This window comes from Octopus bimaculoides, chromosome 1 (genome assembly GCF_046866305.1).
Source record: "Octopus bimaculoides isolate indiv1 chromosome 1, ASM4686630v1, whole genome shotgun sequence".
In the NCBI taxonomy this organism is placed as follows: domain Eukaryota; kingdom Metazoa; phylum Mollusca; class Cephalopoda; order Octopoda; family Octopodidae; genus Octopus; species Octopus bimaculoides.
Window position 1 is genome coordinate 136,299,356 of NC_142928.1, and position 18,539 is coordinate 136,317,894.

Sequence of the window (18,539 nt, forward strand, 5' to 3'; positions counted from 1 at the left end):
CGAGGCCAATGACAGTGTCACATAACTGGCTCCTATGCCAGTGGTATGTAAAAAGCACCCTTCGAACTTTGGGCCTCATGGAGGCAGTGACAAGTGACCGAAACCTCTGGCAATATACCATGCTTGAGAAAACCTGTCAAGCCAAGTGAGATCGTAGTCATGCCCAATGCTAATGTTTCATAACTGGCACGTATAAAGCACCCACTACACTCTTGGAGTGGTTGGCATTAGGAAGGGTACCATGCCAAATCAGATTGAAACCTGGTGCAGCTTACCAGTTTTGAGTCAAAATGTCCAATCCATGCCAGCATGTAAAATGGACATTAAATGATAATGTTACCTCCTATTAAGCTGGCACTGTTTGCTTGCTTCCAAATGTTGTTATAGACTCATTGTGGTTGCTTTCTAACAAATCTCTATTGGTATCAACATTCCTTCTGCTTATTACCTGTCATAGATATATCCTAATTAAGGTGGTGAGCTGGCAGAATTGTTAGCACACCAGGCAAAATGCTTAGCGGCATTTTGTCTGTCTTCACATTCTGAGTTCAAATTCCACTGTGGTCAACTTTGCCTTTCATCCTTTCAGGCTCAATAAAATAAGTACCAGTTGTGTACTGGGGTTGATGTAATTAACTATCCCCTCTCCTAAATTTCAGGCTTTGTGCCAGTAGTAGAAAGGATTATTATTGTTATTATTAAGGCAGAAATCTGGCAGAATCGTTACCACACTGGACAAAATGCTTAGCAGTACTTCGCCTGTCACTACATTCTGAGTTCAAATTCCGCCAAGGTCGACTTTGCCTTTCATCCTTTCAGGCTCAATAAAATAAGTACCAGTTGTGTACTGGGGTCAATGTAATTGACTAGTTCCCTCCCCAAAATTTCCAGGCGTTGTGCCATTAGTAGAAAGGATTATTAAGGCAGTGAGTTGGCAGAATCATTAGCATGCCTAGCAAAATACTTGGCACCATTTCATCCATCTTCACATTCTGCCAGGGTCAGCTTTGCCTTTCATCCTTTCAGGGTCAATGAAATAAGTACCAGTTGAACACTGGGATCAATGCAATAAACTTAACCCCGTCCACCAAACTTGCTGGCCATGTGCCAAAATTTAAACTTATTATTATCATTATTATTATTATTATTATTATTATTGTTTTATTTTTACAGATTTATCAAAAATACCCATTGATAGCTGATTGTGAATCCTGTTGTCCAAATATTGTTCTTCCAAGCTTCAATAGCAGTAATTCTTTAGAACCAGTGTCTGAAATACCATACACTCTATTTAATTCCTCCATGGGTGCCACAGCGGACCAAGCTCACATGACAACTGAGTCTGGGGTTGAGGAGAATTTAAAAGGTCAAAATCGTTACACAAAAAATTCTAATCAACCAAATACTGCACTGCTGTCAACAATTTTGGCTCTAGGAACATTTTTTATAGCATATTTCCTCAGAATATTCAGAAATAGCAAATTTCTTGGGAGAAGTGTAAGTAAAACATCTAATTCTTGTTAACTCTCACTCTCTTTTTCTGCCTCTCTGTCACACTCTAATCTTTCATCATCTGACACAAGATCCCAAGTGCCCCCTCCCCTCTCAAAGACTCTTTATTTTGCAAAGTCACTTGGTGACCCCCACCAGTGCAGATGCCACCTAAAAAGCACCCAGTCTACACTTTAAAGTGGTTGGCATTTGGAAGGACATCCAACTGTAAAAACCATGCCAAAAACTGACCTCACCTGTGCAAATGCCATGTAAAAAACACTCAGCCCACTCTATGGAGTGGCTGGTGTTAGGAAGGGCATCCAGATGTAAAAACCATGCCGAAACACACTCAGGAGCATGGTGCAGGCTCCCGCCAGGCGAGCTCCTGTCAAACCATCCAACCCATGTCATTGTGGAAGGAGAACATTAAACGATGATGATGATGAGTATCTCTGTTGTTTTTGCATCCCCTCCTCCTCCACCATCTCAACCCTGATTCAGCAGATCTATTACTGAAGGTGTTCCAAACATGACCAACCTCTCATTTATCTAGACATCGCATATCTAGGGTACATCATGTAAGATCCCCTTCTTATTTTAAGACAATATATATTGTCTTATTTGAGGCAAGTGAAATCGAAATTGAGTTAAATTCAACGACTGGCACCCATGCCAACGTCGTCTCATTCATTGGACACGAAACTCAATTTGCGAAGACTTATTGGGGCAAGCGAAAGTGAAATTGTGATGGCACCTGTGCCCAGCGTTGCCTGACTGGCCTTCGTGCTAGTGGTACGTAAAAGCACCCACTACACTCTCTGAGTGGTTGGTGTTAGGAAGGGCATCCAGCTGTAGAAACTCTGCCAAATCAGATTGGAGCCTGGTGTAGCCATCTGGTTTCACCAGTCCTCAGTCAAATCGTCCAACCCATGCTAGCATAGAAAGCGGACGTTAAACGACGATGATGATGATGATGATGATGGATCTCAGTATCATTAAGGTGCTGGACAGAATACTTTGCAGTATTTATTTGTTTAAAATCTCAGCTTTCTTTCTACATTGTCTCTAATGATTAAGAAAATGGTACTGTTGCAAGGTAAACATCCAATTTTAAATAGGAGCAGGTATAACTAGTGTAATAGTTAGTCGCACAGCTGCCATAGTTGTGATTTACAATCAGTTTTCATGTTCTGCTCTATATTGTTAATAAGACTTACATTTTCAACACCAGGTAATGCTAAAATGTTTGCTTCTGAGTAGAAGCAAGTTCAGCTCTTGCCTTCAAATGAAAGATTATGACTGTAACCTACACCTATGTAGAACCAGCACCAGGGTATTCAGCGCTTTAGGTTATCCCTACAATGTACGCCTCTTTCTCCCATCCCTCTAGTGTGTACCTCCAAACTCTACACTGTGTGACCCTTTCCCTGTTCCTACAATGTCTACTCCCTCATCCCAGTCCTACAGCATACATCCTCTTCTCCCTGCTGTACAGTGTGTACCCCTTCTCTCAGCCCTACATTATGCACTTCTATCACACAACCCTATAATGTATGCCACTTCTACATTTTTTCTACAACTTCCTCCAGTTATCACCCTTTTTACTCCAGTTGAAAAATACAATCAAAATATCATAAATATGATAATATATATTCTTGAATAAATCTATTATCTGGCAAAATTTGAAATTTTCGAAACGCCATACAACCCTCTTCTCACCTGCCCTCCATCCTTCACTGTACTTGGAGTGATCTCACCTGTTCTGTTTTGTGTTTATACTGTATTTGACAGCATATAAGATGCGTTTTTTCTGAAACATATCTCAAAAACTTCATCCTAAGACCTATATGCAAAGTTGGGCCTACATATAACCCATGCCAGCACGAAAGTCATTAAATGATGATGTATATTACATGCTTTAGTTTACTAAAAACTTTTCCACCAGAATATGTAATGCTGAAACTAGGATACGTCTAATATGCCAGTGTGTCTTTTATACCATTAAATATAGTAGTCTAACTTAGAAATTATGTATCAATTGTTGAGAATTTAATTGATATGCTTAAGTTTTAGCTCCCTAGGTGATCATTTTGTCTGTTGAGCACTATCCCTACACTAACATTAATATAATGTTAAGAAAGTTAGGATCCTATGAGTTTAACCTGTCTAATTTAGGGCTTAAAGTTCCTAAGCAGATGGATCTCTTTTTCATAAAAAGAGATAAAAATGTCCCTGGGTGGTTGGTTCTGTGCATATCTTTTTTTTCCTATTTTAGTTTTTAAAGTGTCTTATTTTATTTAGTTTAATGTTTATGAAGAAAAATGTCTTCTTTTACAACATATTCTGTGTTTATTTCTGAACAGTGGATGATTTTTACTTATTTTATTTATAGGCGCGGAGAGCACTTGGTGATTTTGGAATTCTAATAGCTCTTGTAGTTATGGTGCTGCTAGATGTGTTAATAAAAGACACTTGTACACAGGTAGGTAAATCATCACAAATTATCTTTTATAACTGTTTATAGCTAGCATGTTACAAGTCTTACCTTTCTCTCTTTTATGTTTTTTTACTTTGTATTTAATTTTCTTTTTCTTTCTTTCATCTTTTCAGAAACTTGAGGTATCGGATGAATTTGCACCTACAGCACCAAACAAACGTGGCTGGTTCATTAATCCAATGGGAATGAAGAAAACATTTGAAGTTTGGTTAATCTTTGCTTCAATTATTCCGGCTTTCCTTATATTTATACTTCTATTCATGGAAGTACAAATCACTGAGTAAGTCTGAAACCTTCTTTTTGTGTTGTTGTTGTTCTTCTTCTAGTAGACATCCCTCAGTTAACTAGTTGGTATAAAAATCAATTCTAGCTGTCAATAACTTGGCAAAGTTTACTTTTAAGTAGTTATAAGACTCTGTTAATTCTTGAACTAATTTAAGTTATTTATCTTTATCTTTTATCCTTCTACTGTTTTCAGTCATTGGACTGTGGCCATGCTGGGGCACTGCTTTGAAGGGTTTTTGTCAAATAAATTGAGCCCTGTTCTTCTTTTTAAGTCTGGTACTTATTCTGTTGGCCTCTTTTCCTGAACTGTTTAAGTAATTTACAGGGATGTAAACAAACCATTGTTTGTTGGGTGGTGGTGGGAGATAAACACAAAAGCACACACACACATGCACACACATATACACATGCACATACACAGTGGGCTTCCACTTAGTTTCCATTTATCAAATTCACCCACAAGGTAGAAGACACTTCCGTAAGGTGCCATGCATCAGGACAAAACCAGAAACCACATGGTTTTAAAGTGAGCCTTTCCTAGACTGTGATATTGAATAGAAACAGACAGCTATATGGTAAGTAGCTTGCTTACCAACCACATGGTTCTGGGTTCAGTCCCACTGCATGGCACCTTGGGCAAGTGTCTTTTACTATAGCCTCAGGCTGACCAAAGCCTTGTAAGTGGATTTGGTAGACGGAAACTGAAAGACGCTTGTCGTAAAGGCAGTGCTCCAGCATGGCCACAGTCAAATGACTGAAACAAATAAAAGAATAAATACTTGCAATTCTTTGCATTTGCATTTGTAGAACTAAATGTTTTTTTGTTTTGTTTTTTTTTCTGTTTTTTTCCAGAACCATAATGGACAAAAAAATGAGGAAAGGTTCGGGTTACCATTTGGATATGATGCTAGTTGGCGTACTGGTTAGTATTTGTGCATTACTTGGTTTACCATGGATGTGTGCTGCAACAGTACGGTCAGTGGCACATAAGTCAGCCCTTAGTGTATTCAGCCGAACACATGCTCCAGGTGAAAAACCAAAATTATTATACGTCCAAGAGCAGCGTCTCACAAGTATATTGGTCAGTATTTTGATAGGTATGTTTCAGTTTTTTATTTATATTTATTTGCTCCTAATCCTGTGTTTTATTTCATTCCTTTGCATTTTTGGCTATTTAAACCCTCTTTTGTTTTTGTTGTTGATATAGAACTTATGTCAGCATGTTGTTTATATTTCTATACTTCAGTGTGTTGCATGTCTTTGAGCAATAACTGTTTTTGTTTTCCATACCTCTCTCTCTCCCTCTCTCTCTCTCATTTTACTTTCACTTTTACAACTATGCACTTCACACACACACAAACAAACAAACACAGACATGCACATGCAAACACATAAACACCACTCACAAACACATTGTCATGCATGTACTCACAAACACATGTATACTATACACACACACACACACACACACACACACACTGTTGAATCCATCCCATGTGATACCTTGTGGTAATGTCTTCCACCATAGCCTTAGTTCAGCCAAACCCTTGTGTATGAAATTTGTAAAACAGAAACTATGTGGAAGCCCTTCAAATGGGTAACTCTCTTACTTGGGTGGTAAACTTAAGCTGTTACCCAATTTGACACCACTTCTTGGTCCTTGGATGCGTTTAGTGAAGCCCACTCTGTTGCAAGCATTCAGGACAGGTCTTTGGTTTGAGGATAACTTCTCCCTCCTTTCCACCCTTCTATCAGTTTCAGAAGGATAATGGTTGGCCATTCCTTCATTGACTAAACCATTAAACACACACACACTATATCATGCACCACATATCACACACATCCCCCACATCACACACACACCACTTCTCTCTCACATATACACACTTTACATCTCTCTCTCGCACACACACACATACACACGCACTTCATGGTTTAGTTCTGAATACTAATTTCTGTCACTGTTATGTTAAAATCCATTTTACCCCCATTTCGCATGTTTCTTGTTTTGTTGTACCTTAGGAGGGTCATTATGCCAATAATAAACACCTGCACTGGTTCTGTTTCACTTCTTTGTTTCATATTTTTATACATTATTGACATTTCATCTCATCTTTTCCTTTTCTGCCCAGCACTATTCTCTCAAGAGGGGATTTCATTTCCTTTTGGATTTTATTAATTTTTTTTACTTGAATAAAACACATGCAAGGGCAAACAATAAAGAATTAATTATTACTAAAAAGCACAAAACAATTATATATTTTTTATATAAATTCTGGATCAGTGCTAATAGCTTTGATAAAAATATGAATGTGTGTATATATGTATGCATGTATATGTGTATGTTTAAGTGTGTGTCTATATGTGTGTGTGTCTATATATATATATATCAATTATAATCAAGGATAAAATCTATATAGGATTTTATCAAGTAGCTAGCTTGTAAAAACTTTCGGTTTTGTCATACTGAGGACAGTGAAGTGGTATTACATCACTAAACCAGAAACCGATCTGTGGCTAAACTTTTTCAAAGAATCTTTTTTGTTCATTCCCTCACTTTCAGTTCATGTCTATGTGATAAATAAAGTAGTTTAGAATCATTTGGCATCTTCTTCTAGCATGTGGCATTAGTTGGTAGTTGCCCTTATTATAATTTTATAATTATAGTTATAAAATTAAGCCTCACCGAGGCAATGACTTGTGACCGAGACCTTTGGAAATATGCTGTGCATGAGAAAACCTGGCAAGCCAAGTGAGACCATAACCCATGGCCTTTACCAGGTGTGTAGCCAGTCCGCTTATGTGTACCATTCCTTCTTTGGACACAAAACCCTGCTTGCAAAGACCTGTTGAGGCAAGTGAAATCGAAATTGAAAACAAAAAAGAAATTGAACCAAATTTGTTGACTGGCACCCATGCCAACCTTCCCTCATTGGACACTAAACTCAGTTTGCGAAGACCTATTGGGGCAAGTGAGATCGAAACTGAACCAAATTCAATGACTGGCACCCGTGCCAGTGGAGCGCTAACAGCACCATCCGAGTGGGATCACTGCCAGAGCAGCAGTCTCGCTTCCATGCCGATGGCACATAAAAAGTACCATTTGAGCGCGATCATTTCTAGCTTCGCCTTACTGGCACTCGTGCCGGTGGCATGTGAACAAAACATTGGACTGACTCCTCTGCAGGTGGCATGTAAAAAAACACCATTTGAGCGTGGCCGTTGCCAGTACCACTGGACTGGCCCTTGTGCTGGTGGCACATAAAAAGCACCCACTACACTCTCGGAGTGGTTGGCGTTAGGAAGGGCATCCAGGTGTAAAAACTCTGCCAGATCAGATTAGAGTCTGGTGTAACCATCTGGTTCGCTAGTCCCCAGTCAAATCGTCCAACCCATGCTAGCATGGAAAGCAGACGTTAAATGATGATGATGATGATGATACTTTGTGTGTGTATGTGTATATATATCATCATCATCATCATCATCATTGTTTAACGTACATCTTCCATGCATGCATGGAATATATAATGAGTCTCATACAAATCTTGGCAAATCAACTTGAAAACATCTCAACACATCTTTGGTTAACAGATTACTCTGAAAGAAAGTTTTCTAAAGTCATTCAACTGGTCGGTATGGTAATCCATACAGAGTTAAGCAATAGTTTACCAGTCCTGGAAATCTGTGCATATATCAGAGATATAATTAGTACATATTACTGGTGTAGCCCCCTAGCTTACCAGCTCTGGTCAAACTGTCTAACCCATGCCAGCATGGACAATGGACAGTAAATGATGATGATGATAATTACGTAGCATATTATTTAGTCAACAAAAGAATGGATAGCTTAAAAACATCACTACGCACATTTCAGCAGTGTGGCTGTTTATTACAATACAAAATACATTACATAACATATTACACAATGTTATGTCAATCCACACTGTTGTGTAACCACACTATTTCTTCAGGTGATATTCAGCCTTCATTTGCCAAAATACAATCTATAAAGATAAAGATGCAATCTATAAGGATAAAAATATTTATAAACCAACTGAATGAAATAAGGATTTTCAATGGGTGGAGATATTAAAGCTTGCAGCCAACTAGGCAGTTAAATTAATATATGAACATACTTGAAGGGGAGTGGCCAAGAGGTCTTATCAGATGTTGGATTCTACAGCAAAGAGAATTTTTGATGGGCAGCTAATTTCCTGTAATAAACAATGCAGCTGTCATTAAACAGAATCTGAAAAGTTATCAGTGATCCTCATTTAAGATGTGGCTCCAACATAACTATAAGAGCACAACAATCATTAAGGTAAATTGATAAGAGAATACAGCTTGCTGCTATGAGACGAATGTGAAGTATATCATACACGTGTGTATTTACACATATATGCTGAATAATATATACTCAGTCAGGGATGGAGAAGATTAAACTTTATGCATAAACACACCAAAAAACTACATTTACACAAGTAATCAACATACTCATGCAAATACATGCACTAATGGTTATTTAGGTGTGTGTATATACACAGACATTCCACAAATACATGTTCTATTAAATCATGCTAAATAGCATTGCCACAACTACCAACATATACACATACGTACACTTGTAAGAAAGGGCAAAGGGCAAAGACCCCCTTCGGTCATGAATGACCATGGGATTACTCCTAAAATGTTACCCTCCAAGGCACAAGTCCGAGCAAGGTTGTTTATGGAAGACCAGCAGTCACCCATGCATACCAGCCTCCCCTCTCCATACCACCGATGTTACCCAAGGGAAAGGCAAAGGCTGATGCAGCTTGGCACCAGTGACATCACAACTCAATTCTACAGTTAGTTGAACTGGAGCAATATGAAATAAAGTGCCTTACTCAAGGACACAACACACAGCTTGATCCAGGAATGAAACTCATTACCTCATGATTGTGAGCCAGTCGCTCTAACCACTGAACCATGGACACTACCTATAATAAACCACAAAATAGAATAGTATGTATTCCTTGCTTAGGGGTCCAAGATGAACTTGGCCAACAAAGTGTAGTTGTCTTTCCTTTCAAATACAATGCTCTAATGTTTAACATTTTTGATTCTCCTGAGACCACTCCTAGTTCTATGATATAAACACCCTGTTTTAAAGTGATTTAAATTTAAATTTTCTATCAAAATTTTGTGTTAATTTATGTTCTCAACACCAACTCAATAACGACAGTTATTTAACTAAATTCTTAAGTATTTTTAAAATTGAAACAAAGGAAGTGTATTTCTATGGAAATAAGGTAACAAGGGTTAAGGGAACATAACCACACAAGAGGAAAACCTGTGTGGTTAAATATTCCCTTATTCAGAGCAATAGCTGTCATGTCAAAGTATCTTTGATCCTCCGTTTTACTTTTGTGCAGTCATTTGACTGTGGCCATGCTGGGTCATCACCTTCAAGGTTTAGTCAAACAAATCAACTCCAGGACTTATTTTTCAAGTCTGGTACCTAATCTATTATTCCCTTATGCCAAATTCCTAAGTTACAGGGATATAAACAAACCAACACCGGTTGTCAAGTGGTGAAAGGGAATAGACACAAAGACACATGCTCACACACACATATACAATGGGCTTCCACACAGTTTCTTATTTCTTTATTGCCCACAAGGGGCTAAACATAGAGGGGACAAACAAGGACAGACAAAGGGATTAAGTCGATTACATCGACACCAGTGCATAACTGGTACTTAATTTATCGACCCCGAAAGGATGAAAGGCAAAGTCAACCTCGGCGGAATTTGAACTCAGAACGTAACGGCAGACGAAATACTGCTAAGCATTTCGCCCAGCGTGCTAACGTCTCTGCCAGCTCGCCGCCTTATATGGGCTTCCACACAGTTTCTATCTATCAAATCTTCTCATAGGGCGTTGATCAGCCTGTGGTTATAGTTGAAGACACTTGCTCAAGGTGCCACACTGTGGGACTGAACCCAAGACCATATGGCTGCAAAGCAATCTTCTTTTCCACACAGTTGTGCCTGCACTTATGTTCACTTTTAGTAGACAGTTTACACTGGTCATTACAAAAATGTATGGTAATTAGATGGGATTTGTGTGTTGGGTTAAAGGTGTATGATCAACTCATTAAGGCACATGGTTTAGTGGTCAGGGTATTCAGCTCATGACTGTAAGGTCTTGTGTTCGTTTCCCAGTGGTGCATTGTATCCTTGAGCAAGACACTTTATTTCATGTTGCTCTAGTCCAGAGGTGGGGAAACATTTTAGTGCGGTGAGCAAGAATTTACAAAGAAAAAGGTCTGTGGGTGGGTCACAAGTTCTAACTCTGTGTACATCTTGTATATATCTATGTATAATTCGATATACGTTAATAAAAATAAGTTTAAGACATTAAATTAATGCGTAACATCCTCATTAACGTCACCACTGAATTTAGGACATCTATATTACTTATGAGGTTTCTATATTTTTCAGCTAGAGTGTAGTTGGGTCCCAAGGGAGTGGTACAAACTTAGCACTATATGTTTTATAGTGAAAACAAAATTTCCATTCAAATGGCAGTTACCAGACAAGTTTCTGTTCTAGTTTAATTATTTTATGTGGTAGTGAAAACATGACCTATGTCACAAATAGGCATATGAATATTGTATAAATTTTATAATTGCAAAATTTACTATATTTTGTACATACGAATATATATATGGGCGGGAGTTTCCCGACTCCTGCTCTAGTCACTCAGCTAGCAAAAATGAGTTGTACCTGTATTTCAAAGGGCCAGACTTGTCATATTCTGTGTCACGCTGAATCTCCCTGAGAACTATGTTAAGAGTATACATGTCAATCACTTGCAAGTTAATTTCACAAGCAGGCTGTTCCATTGATTGGATCAACTGAAACACTCATTGTCATAACCAACAGAGTGCTTATAATTATCAACTCATGCACTCGAGTGTTAGAATTGGCAGCAGTTAAATTTTCTTTGTAAATCCAGTCATGGTCAACTTTGCCTTTCATCTTTACAGAGACAGTAAAATAATAGTTAAATAGCAGAGTGGCTAAGGGAATATAATCAACTACAGACACACAAAAGCATGCACATGCACACACATAAAAATATGTGGCCTTGCACCTATATTAAGAATCAAAGGAAAAACCTGCCTAAGAATAGAGACCGCTTTGTAATTTTTCCCCGCCATCAATACCAGATAAACCACTTATATATAGATGTGTTTCTCATGCCACCACTATTTGTGCCTTCGGCAATGGAAATTAACTATACTTTCATTAACATTCACTAATTATGTTATGTACAGTCAGAGCTGATAAGTGAGACTTTTTGAAAGTGTGTTGTCTATTCATGAAACACACACACACACACCCACACATTATGTACTGACATAATGAAAGAAAGAACTTTAAGATAACCCTCAGGAGATGGAAATAGCTAGCAGGATATGCAGAAATGTTATAAAATAACAATTCAGTTCTATATTTAAGAGATGAGGAATTATTTACATTATTTACATTTGACGGATATTTCTCCTCATCTTGTTTGTTGTTAACACAACGTTTCGGCTGATATACCCTCCAGCCTTCGTCAGGTGTCTTGGGGAAATTTCGAACCTGGGTTCTCATTCCTAACGATGTTACTATTATTATTATTACTATTATTAATCAGGTTGCTGATTAATAATAGTAATAATAATAATAGTAACATCGTTAGGAATGAGAACCCAGGTTCGAAATTTCCCCAAGACACCTGACGAAGGCTGGAGGGTATATCAGCCGAAACGTTGTGTTAACAACAAACAAGATGAGGAGAAATATCCGTCAAATGTAAATAATGTAAATAATGAAAATAACAATTCTTTTGAAATGTGAAAAGAAAAGTAAAAAATTTTAGACTACATAATAAAATATAGATGAAAAATCTGAGAAGAAAATCATAAATTTTATAAAGAGAAACATTGAAAAGGATATTAATTGGTGGCTAAATGCAGTGATTTTGTTCTCAAAGTGACTAGGATTTACTCAAATAGCTCAGAAATAACTGTGTAATTAAGAAATATGCTTCCCAACCATGTGGTTTTGAGTTCAGCCCCACTCTGCAATACCTTGGAAAAGTGTTTTCTATAGCCCATGGCTGACTAAAGTCTTGTAAGTGGATTAATAGATGGAAACCGAAAGAACCCTGCCATGTGTGTGTGTTTATTTGTGCTCCAAAAATTTCTGATTTACAAGTAGTGATGTTACTATCAGTTGCCCTTTCAACAAATCATTTGCCCTTCAACAACTTGCAGAATAAGAGATCCCTTACTGTAAAAAGAAAGGTAAGAGTTAGCAATAGATAGAATATCTGGCCATAAAACAATTCCTCAATAATATATTCATCTAACTTGTGCTAGCTTTGGAAAACATTAAAAGCAAATGAATTCACCTAGCAGAATTTAAACCAGTAGAGAAAGAAAATAATTTTTTATTATAATTACAGAAATTGGTGTTAATATTTGTATTTTACTAAATCTTATTATTACATTTCGTTTTTGTATTTGGTTTGCAAGATTCTTTATATGAATTTGTGCGTTGAAGCGTATTTTATTGTGTCTGGGGAGAGTCATTCACTTTTAGTGCCTTATTAATTTAGCACACTCACCAGTTTGATTTCCACTCATTTACTCATTTATTTTTTTTACTAAATAGGCGCAGGAGTGGCTGTGTGGTAAGTAGCTTGCTTACCAACCACATGGTTCCGGGTTCAGTCCCACTGCGTAGCACCTTGGGCAAGTGTCTTCTACTATAGCCTCAGGCCGACCAAAGCCTTGTGAGTGGATTTGGTAGATGGAAACTGAAACAAGCCCATCGTATATATGTATATATATGTATGTGTGTTTGTGTGTCTGTGTTTGTCCCCCCACCATCGCTTGACAACCGATGCAGGTGTGTTTACGTCCCTGTAACTTAGCGGTTCGGCAAAAAGAGACTGATAGAATAAGTACTAGGTTTACGAGGTATAAGTCCTGGGGTCGATTTTCTCGACTAAAGGCGGTGCTCCAGCATGGCCACAGTCAAATGACTGAAACAAGTAAAAGAGTAAAGATTAAAAGAGTAAATAAGTAAAAATAAAGTAATAAATAAGTAAATGAGTGGAAATCAAACTGGCGAGTGTATTAAATTAATAAGGCACTAAAAGAGAATGACTCTCCCCAGACACAATAAAATTATTACTACATATTTTGGAGATGTACTTTATCCATTTATCAATTTAAAACTACCTGCTCCTGGCCCTCAAGAGCTTTTAGCAGAGTTCATTCTAGTAGCAGCTTTCAGGCCATATCTCTTGTCTGAAGATAATGTTCACTTTTCCTCTTACCAGTTTTTAGAGCCCTGAAAAGGGGGCATGGGTGAAGCCCTTCTGCTGATTTAGCCATAACCCAGAAATATAATTAACAAAAAACAAAGTGGACTCTGAAGAAAGCACCCAAAGACCAGATGATAATACTAAACCAGGAGACAAGTTAGGTCTTCCATCTATGATAGAGTTTATTCATTTGTTGATTGTTTATTTCACCATAGATTGATGGGTTTGGATGGAGAATTATTTGAGGCTGGATTTTACAGCTGGATGCTTTTACTGTTGCCAACCATTACTTCAAGTAAGGGGTTTCTTTATTGCACACAACATTGAAAACACAGAGGGAGCAGTTATAATGTCGACAAGGAATATCAACATCAGCATTGCTTCATTCACACAATGGCAAAGAATGGAATATAACTGTTCACATACACATACATATCTATTTACATACACACACACATGCATGTTGACTTCTTGAAGTTTCTGTCTACCAACCCCTTCACATGGTATTGGTTAGCTCTGGGCTATACCAGAAGACACTTGCCCAAAATGCCATGCAGTGGAACTGAACACCTGAAACCCCTGGTAACAAGGTGAATCCTTAAACCACACAGCCATACCTGCACCTATAATATATAAAGATAAAAACTAATTCACAGCCCTTAATTTTCTTCTTTTTCAGACAGTAATTTTTTTTAAGACTCTCTTTGTGAATTTGCCTTTCAACATTGAATATTCTGTATTTTTACTAACTGAATTTTTTTGTGTTTTGATAGGTTCATCTTTATCATGGGGTCCACTATTTCGAGAGATCCCTCTTACTGTTTTGTTTGGTGTCTTTCTTTATCTTGGTGTGTCTTCTATGAGTGGGGTGCAAATGTATGAAAGAACTAAACTGCTACTTATGCCAGTGAAACACCATCCATCTGTTGGCTATGTGCGACGGGTAAGTTCTCTTTATATTATGTCTGTCTATTAATATGACTCCAGCTTTGAAAAATAATACATGAACGATATTGCTATCAATTCGTTCATGGAATTGAACTTGGTGTCTTTGGTTGAGAAGTGATCTTATTCACTATAAAGTTCTAAGGAAAGATATGCCCCTGGCCACTTTGAGTTATTTCTTTTAGCTCATTTTTGCTTCAGTTACGCATATTAGCTAAGCTATAAATGTTTTCTAAGGGACTGAGAGAGTTGTGGTGATTTGCTGTACTTGAGAAGACATATCAAGCTGAGTAAAACTGTTGTCATCCATACATTCAGGCTTGTCCATTATAGGTGCTGGTGCCATATAAAATGCATTTGTGCCGGTGCTGCATAAATGCACCCATGCCAGTGGCACATAAAATGCACCCAGCACACTCTGTAAACTGGCTGGTATTAGGAAGGACATCCAACCGTAGAAACCATACCACAACAAACAACTGGAGTTTGGACAGCTCCCTCCTAGCTAGCTCCTGTCAAACCATCCAACTCATGCCAGCATGGAAAATGGACATTAACCCTTCTGTTACCATATTTCTGTTGAGAAGAAACTTGCCCAAGGTGCCACACAGTGGGACTGAATGCCAAACCATGTGGTTGGGAAGCAAGCTTACCACACAGCCGCGCCTGCACCTATCTCCACTTCTCAAGTGGAACTGATCTTATGTCACCTAGAGTCAGAGATAGTTCTAATAAATAAAAAAATTATGTTATGTGGTATTTAATATACCTGCATTTGTCTATGCAGTACAACTAATTATTTTAGAGGAGCAGAAGGCATTTTTTGCATGGCACCTGTGCCCAGCGTCGCCTTTCTGGCACTTGTGCCCGTGACATGTGTAAGGATTTTCGAGCGAGATTGTTGCCAGTGCCCCTAGACTGGCTCTTGTGCGGGTGGCACATAAAATACACCATTTTGAGCGTGGCCGTTGCCAGTACTGCCTGACTGGCCTTCGTGCGGCTGACACGTAAAAGCACCCACTACACTCTCTGAGTGGTTTGCGTTAGGAAGGGCATCCAGCTGTAGAAACTCTGCCAAATCAGATTGGAGCCTGGTGTAGCCATCTGGTTTCACCAGTCCTCAGTCAAATTGTCCAACCCATGCTAGCATGGAAAGCAGACGTTAAATGATGATAAAAAGAAGGCAGAGAGAGAAAATGCAAATTACATAAATGTCTTAACATCTATATTGATTTACGTTTGTTTTTCATAAGAACATAAATTCATCATATCTTCAGCAGTGAGGAGGTGGTTGGAATGATGTCTAATATGTTCCATGAAAGACAAAACTAAGTGGACAATCCTCATGTTTGTGCTCAGCTACCAAACCTCCTGCTAAAAAGACATGATTGGTGGTGGTCAGTAGAATGCCACTTGGACACAGACTAAGGCATGATCAGTCGTAACTGGATGAGAGTGCACATTGCAAGACCTGAAACAGGCAATGGCTCCCAGATATAATGCTGATGATGTGTCCAAGTATTGCGTTTAGATGAATGATTAGCATATGTATGGAGGTGGGGACATCCACCCTTAGAAATCATGCCAGAACAGACATTGAAGTTTGAAGCAGCCCTCCAGTTCATTAGATCTTATCAAACTGTCCAATCTATTCAAGCATGGAAGACAAAAATTAAATGACGGTGGCAGCAGTGGCAGGGAGGAGAAGGAGGAGTTCTGACCATTATATTATAAACAAACTGATTTGTCATGTTTTTGTTGTTGATGTTTCAGGGGTTTTTTTGTCTTTTTGTTTTTCTTTTCTATTTTTCATACATTTTTAACTCTCTCTCTCTCTCTCTCTCTCTCTTTCTTTCTTTCGATTGCAGGTGCGAACAGTCCGAATGCATCTTTACACATTAACCCAGCTGTCTTTATTGGTGGTCCTATGGGTAGTCAAATCAACAGAAGCAGCCTTAGCTTTCCCTTTTCTTCTCATCCTTCTTGTACCACTTCGGTTAAAACTGCTCACATTTATTTTTACTGAGAAAGAGCTTCATGAGGTAAATATATTTTCATTCTTACAGACTTTTTGCATCAAAACATTTCAACTCATCACATAAACTGATGGAAACTTTTATTCTTTTACTGGTTTCAGTCATTTGATTGTGGCCATGCTGGAGCACTGCCTTAAAGGGTTTTAGTTGAAGAAATCGACCCGCAGGACTTATTCTTTTCTAAGCCCAGTACCTATTCTGTCAGTCACTTATGCTGAACTGCTAAGTTACAGAGACATAAACACACCAAGCAATGGCGGAGGGGGGACAAACACAGACACACATACATGCACACACACACACACACATTGGTCTGCCTGATGCTATGGTAGAAGTCACTTGCCCAAGGTGCTATGCAGTAGGACTGAAACCAGAACCATGTAGTTGGGAAGCAAGCTTCTTACCACACGGCCACACCCAATATATTTATGTATATATGTCTATGTGTGTATGTATGAGCATCATTGATTTAACGTTTGGTCTTTAATGTTATCTTCTCCAGTGCATTGAACCTGTGTTATCTGTCTTAAATTCAATTGCATGGATTAAATGCCAGAACAAACCCTTTACATACACTTTGGAATATTTTACTTCAATTTCTATCTCACAGTTAATATTGAATAATAATTATCTCTACACCTAGCCCTCAGAAATAAAATTTATAAATGTCATATAGTCAGTAGAAAAACTGCAATCAACTGAGATAAGATTTTCTTCGGGGTCATATTAATCTTGGCTCCTTCAACAGCAGAAAATATACTGCTCATATCAAGGAACTATCATTGCATCTTACCCTATTCCATGAAAAAGTGGACATTAAAACAATGATGAGGTGATGATACAGTTAAATAAAGTATCGTTACAGTTTGCTCTTTTTTGTGTATGATTTTCTAAGTCAGTCTTCTTCATAATCTTTGAGCTAATATTATGAGACAGACATTTTGACAAAGCTATTTTGGCATCAATGATTCAATGCTGACTTGTTTGACATCAGATGTTTTAGTGTTTCTCTGATTCCCCTCCTTCTCTCTCTCTCTCTCTCCCTCCCTCTCCTCTATTTATGTGTGTAAGCATATTTCTTTCTGTGTATGAGGAAAGGGAACGTGTTTATGTCAATCATGTTCATTCAATAGTTGAACAGCCTGCTTGTGAAATTAACGTGCAAGTGGCTGAGCACTCCACAGACACGTGTACCCGAAACGTAGTTCTCGGGGATATTCAGCGTGACACAGTGTGACAAGGCTGACCCATTGAATTACAGGCACAACAGAAACAGGAAGTAAGAGTGAGAGAAAGTTGTGGTGAAAGAGTACAGCAGGATTCGCCACCATCCCCTACCGGAGCCTCGTGGAGCTTTAGGTGTTTTCGTTCAATAAACACTCACAATGCCCGGTCTGGGAATCAAAACCGCGATCCTATGACTTCGAGTCCTCTGCCCTGACCACTAGGCCATTGCACCTCCACATCAGAGAAATATACCTAGTAGATATAGCAAAAAGATTAGATATGTGTAAATATTGACAGATAAGTACGAAATTTGTAATTTTTAAGTGATCTCATATGAGATCACTGGTAGGTAATGGGTTAAGCTTCCTAAACTGTTGGTTAGAGTTCTTATAAAGAAAATTGTTGTCTAAACGTGGTTCAATGTTTTTTTTTTTTTCCATTATTTTTCAGTTGGACAAAGAAGAAGAAGATACTGAAGAAGAAGAAGATGAACCTGATTTCTATCAGTTAGCTCATATGCCAATATAAGTCTTTAAAAAAACAATCTATTGTTCCACATGTGTTACTCAGAGAATCCCCTCAGTCTATCTGCTAACTGTTTTTGAAATGTACTGCTGTACAACCCAAGGCAGTTTAACAATAATGCAGAGATTTTCTTTTTTTTTTTTTTTTTTTTTTTTTCAAAT

General features: G+C 38.1%; 1 protein-coding gene across 29 annotated transcripts in view; it reads left to right on the forward strand.

Annotated features, from left to right (window-relative positions):
- Positions 1-18,539, forward strand: part of LOC106871495 (anion exchange protein 3) — a 746,335-nt gene that overhangs the window by 726,955 nt on the left and 841 nt on the right. For all 29 annotated transcript variants that reach the window (XM_089359039.1, XM_089359081.1, XM_089359088.1 and 26 more), the window contains 7 exons: positions 1,174-1,497; positions 3,887-3,976; positions 4,105-4,271; positions 5,129-5,373; positions 14,419-14,588; positions 16,459-16,632; positions 18,304-18,539. The exon at positions 18,304-18,539 is cut by the window's right edge. In XM_089359039.1, the coding sequence (XP_089215165.1) occupies positions 1,174-1,497; positions 3,887-3,976; positions 4,105-4,271; positions 5,129-5,373; positions 14,419-14,588; positions 16,459-16,632; positions 18,304-18,381 (1,248 nt within the window). In that variant the 3' untranslated portion in view covers positions 18,382-18,539. The remainder of the gene's footprint in view (positions 1-1,173; positions 1,498-3,886; positions 3,977-4,104; positions 4,272-5,128; positions 5,374-14,418; positions 14,589-16,458; positions 16,633-18,303) is intronic.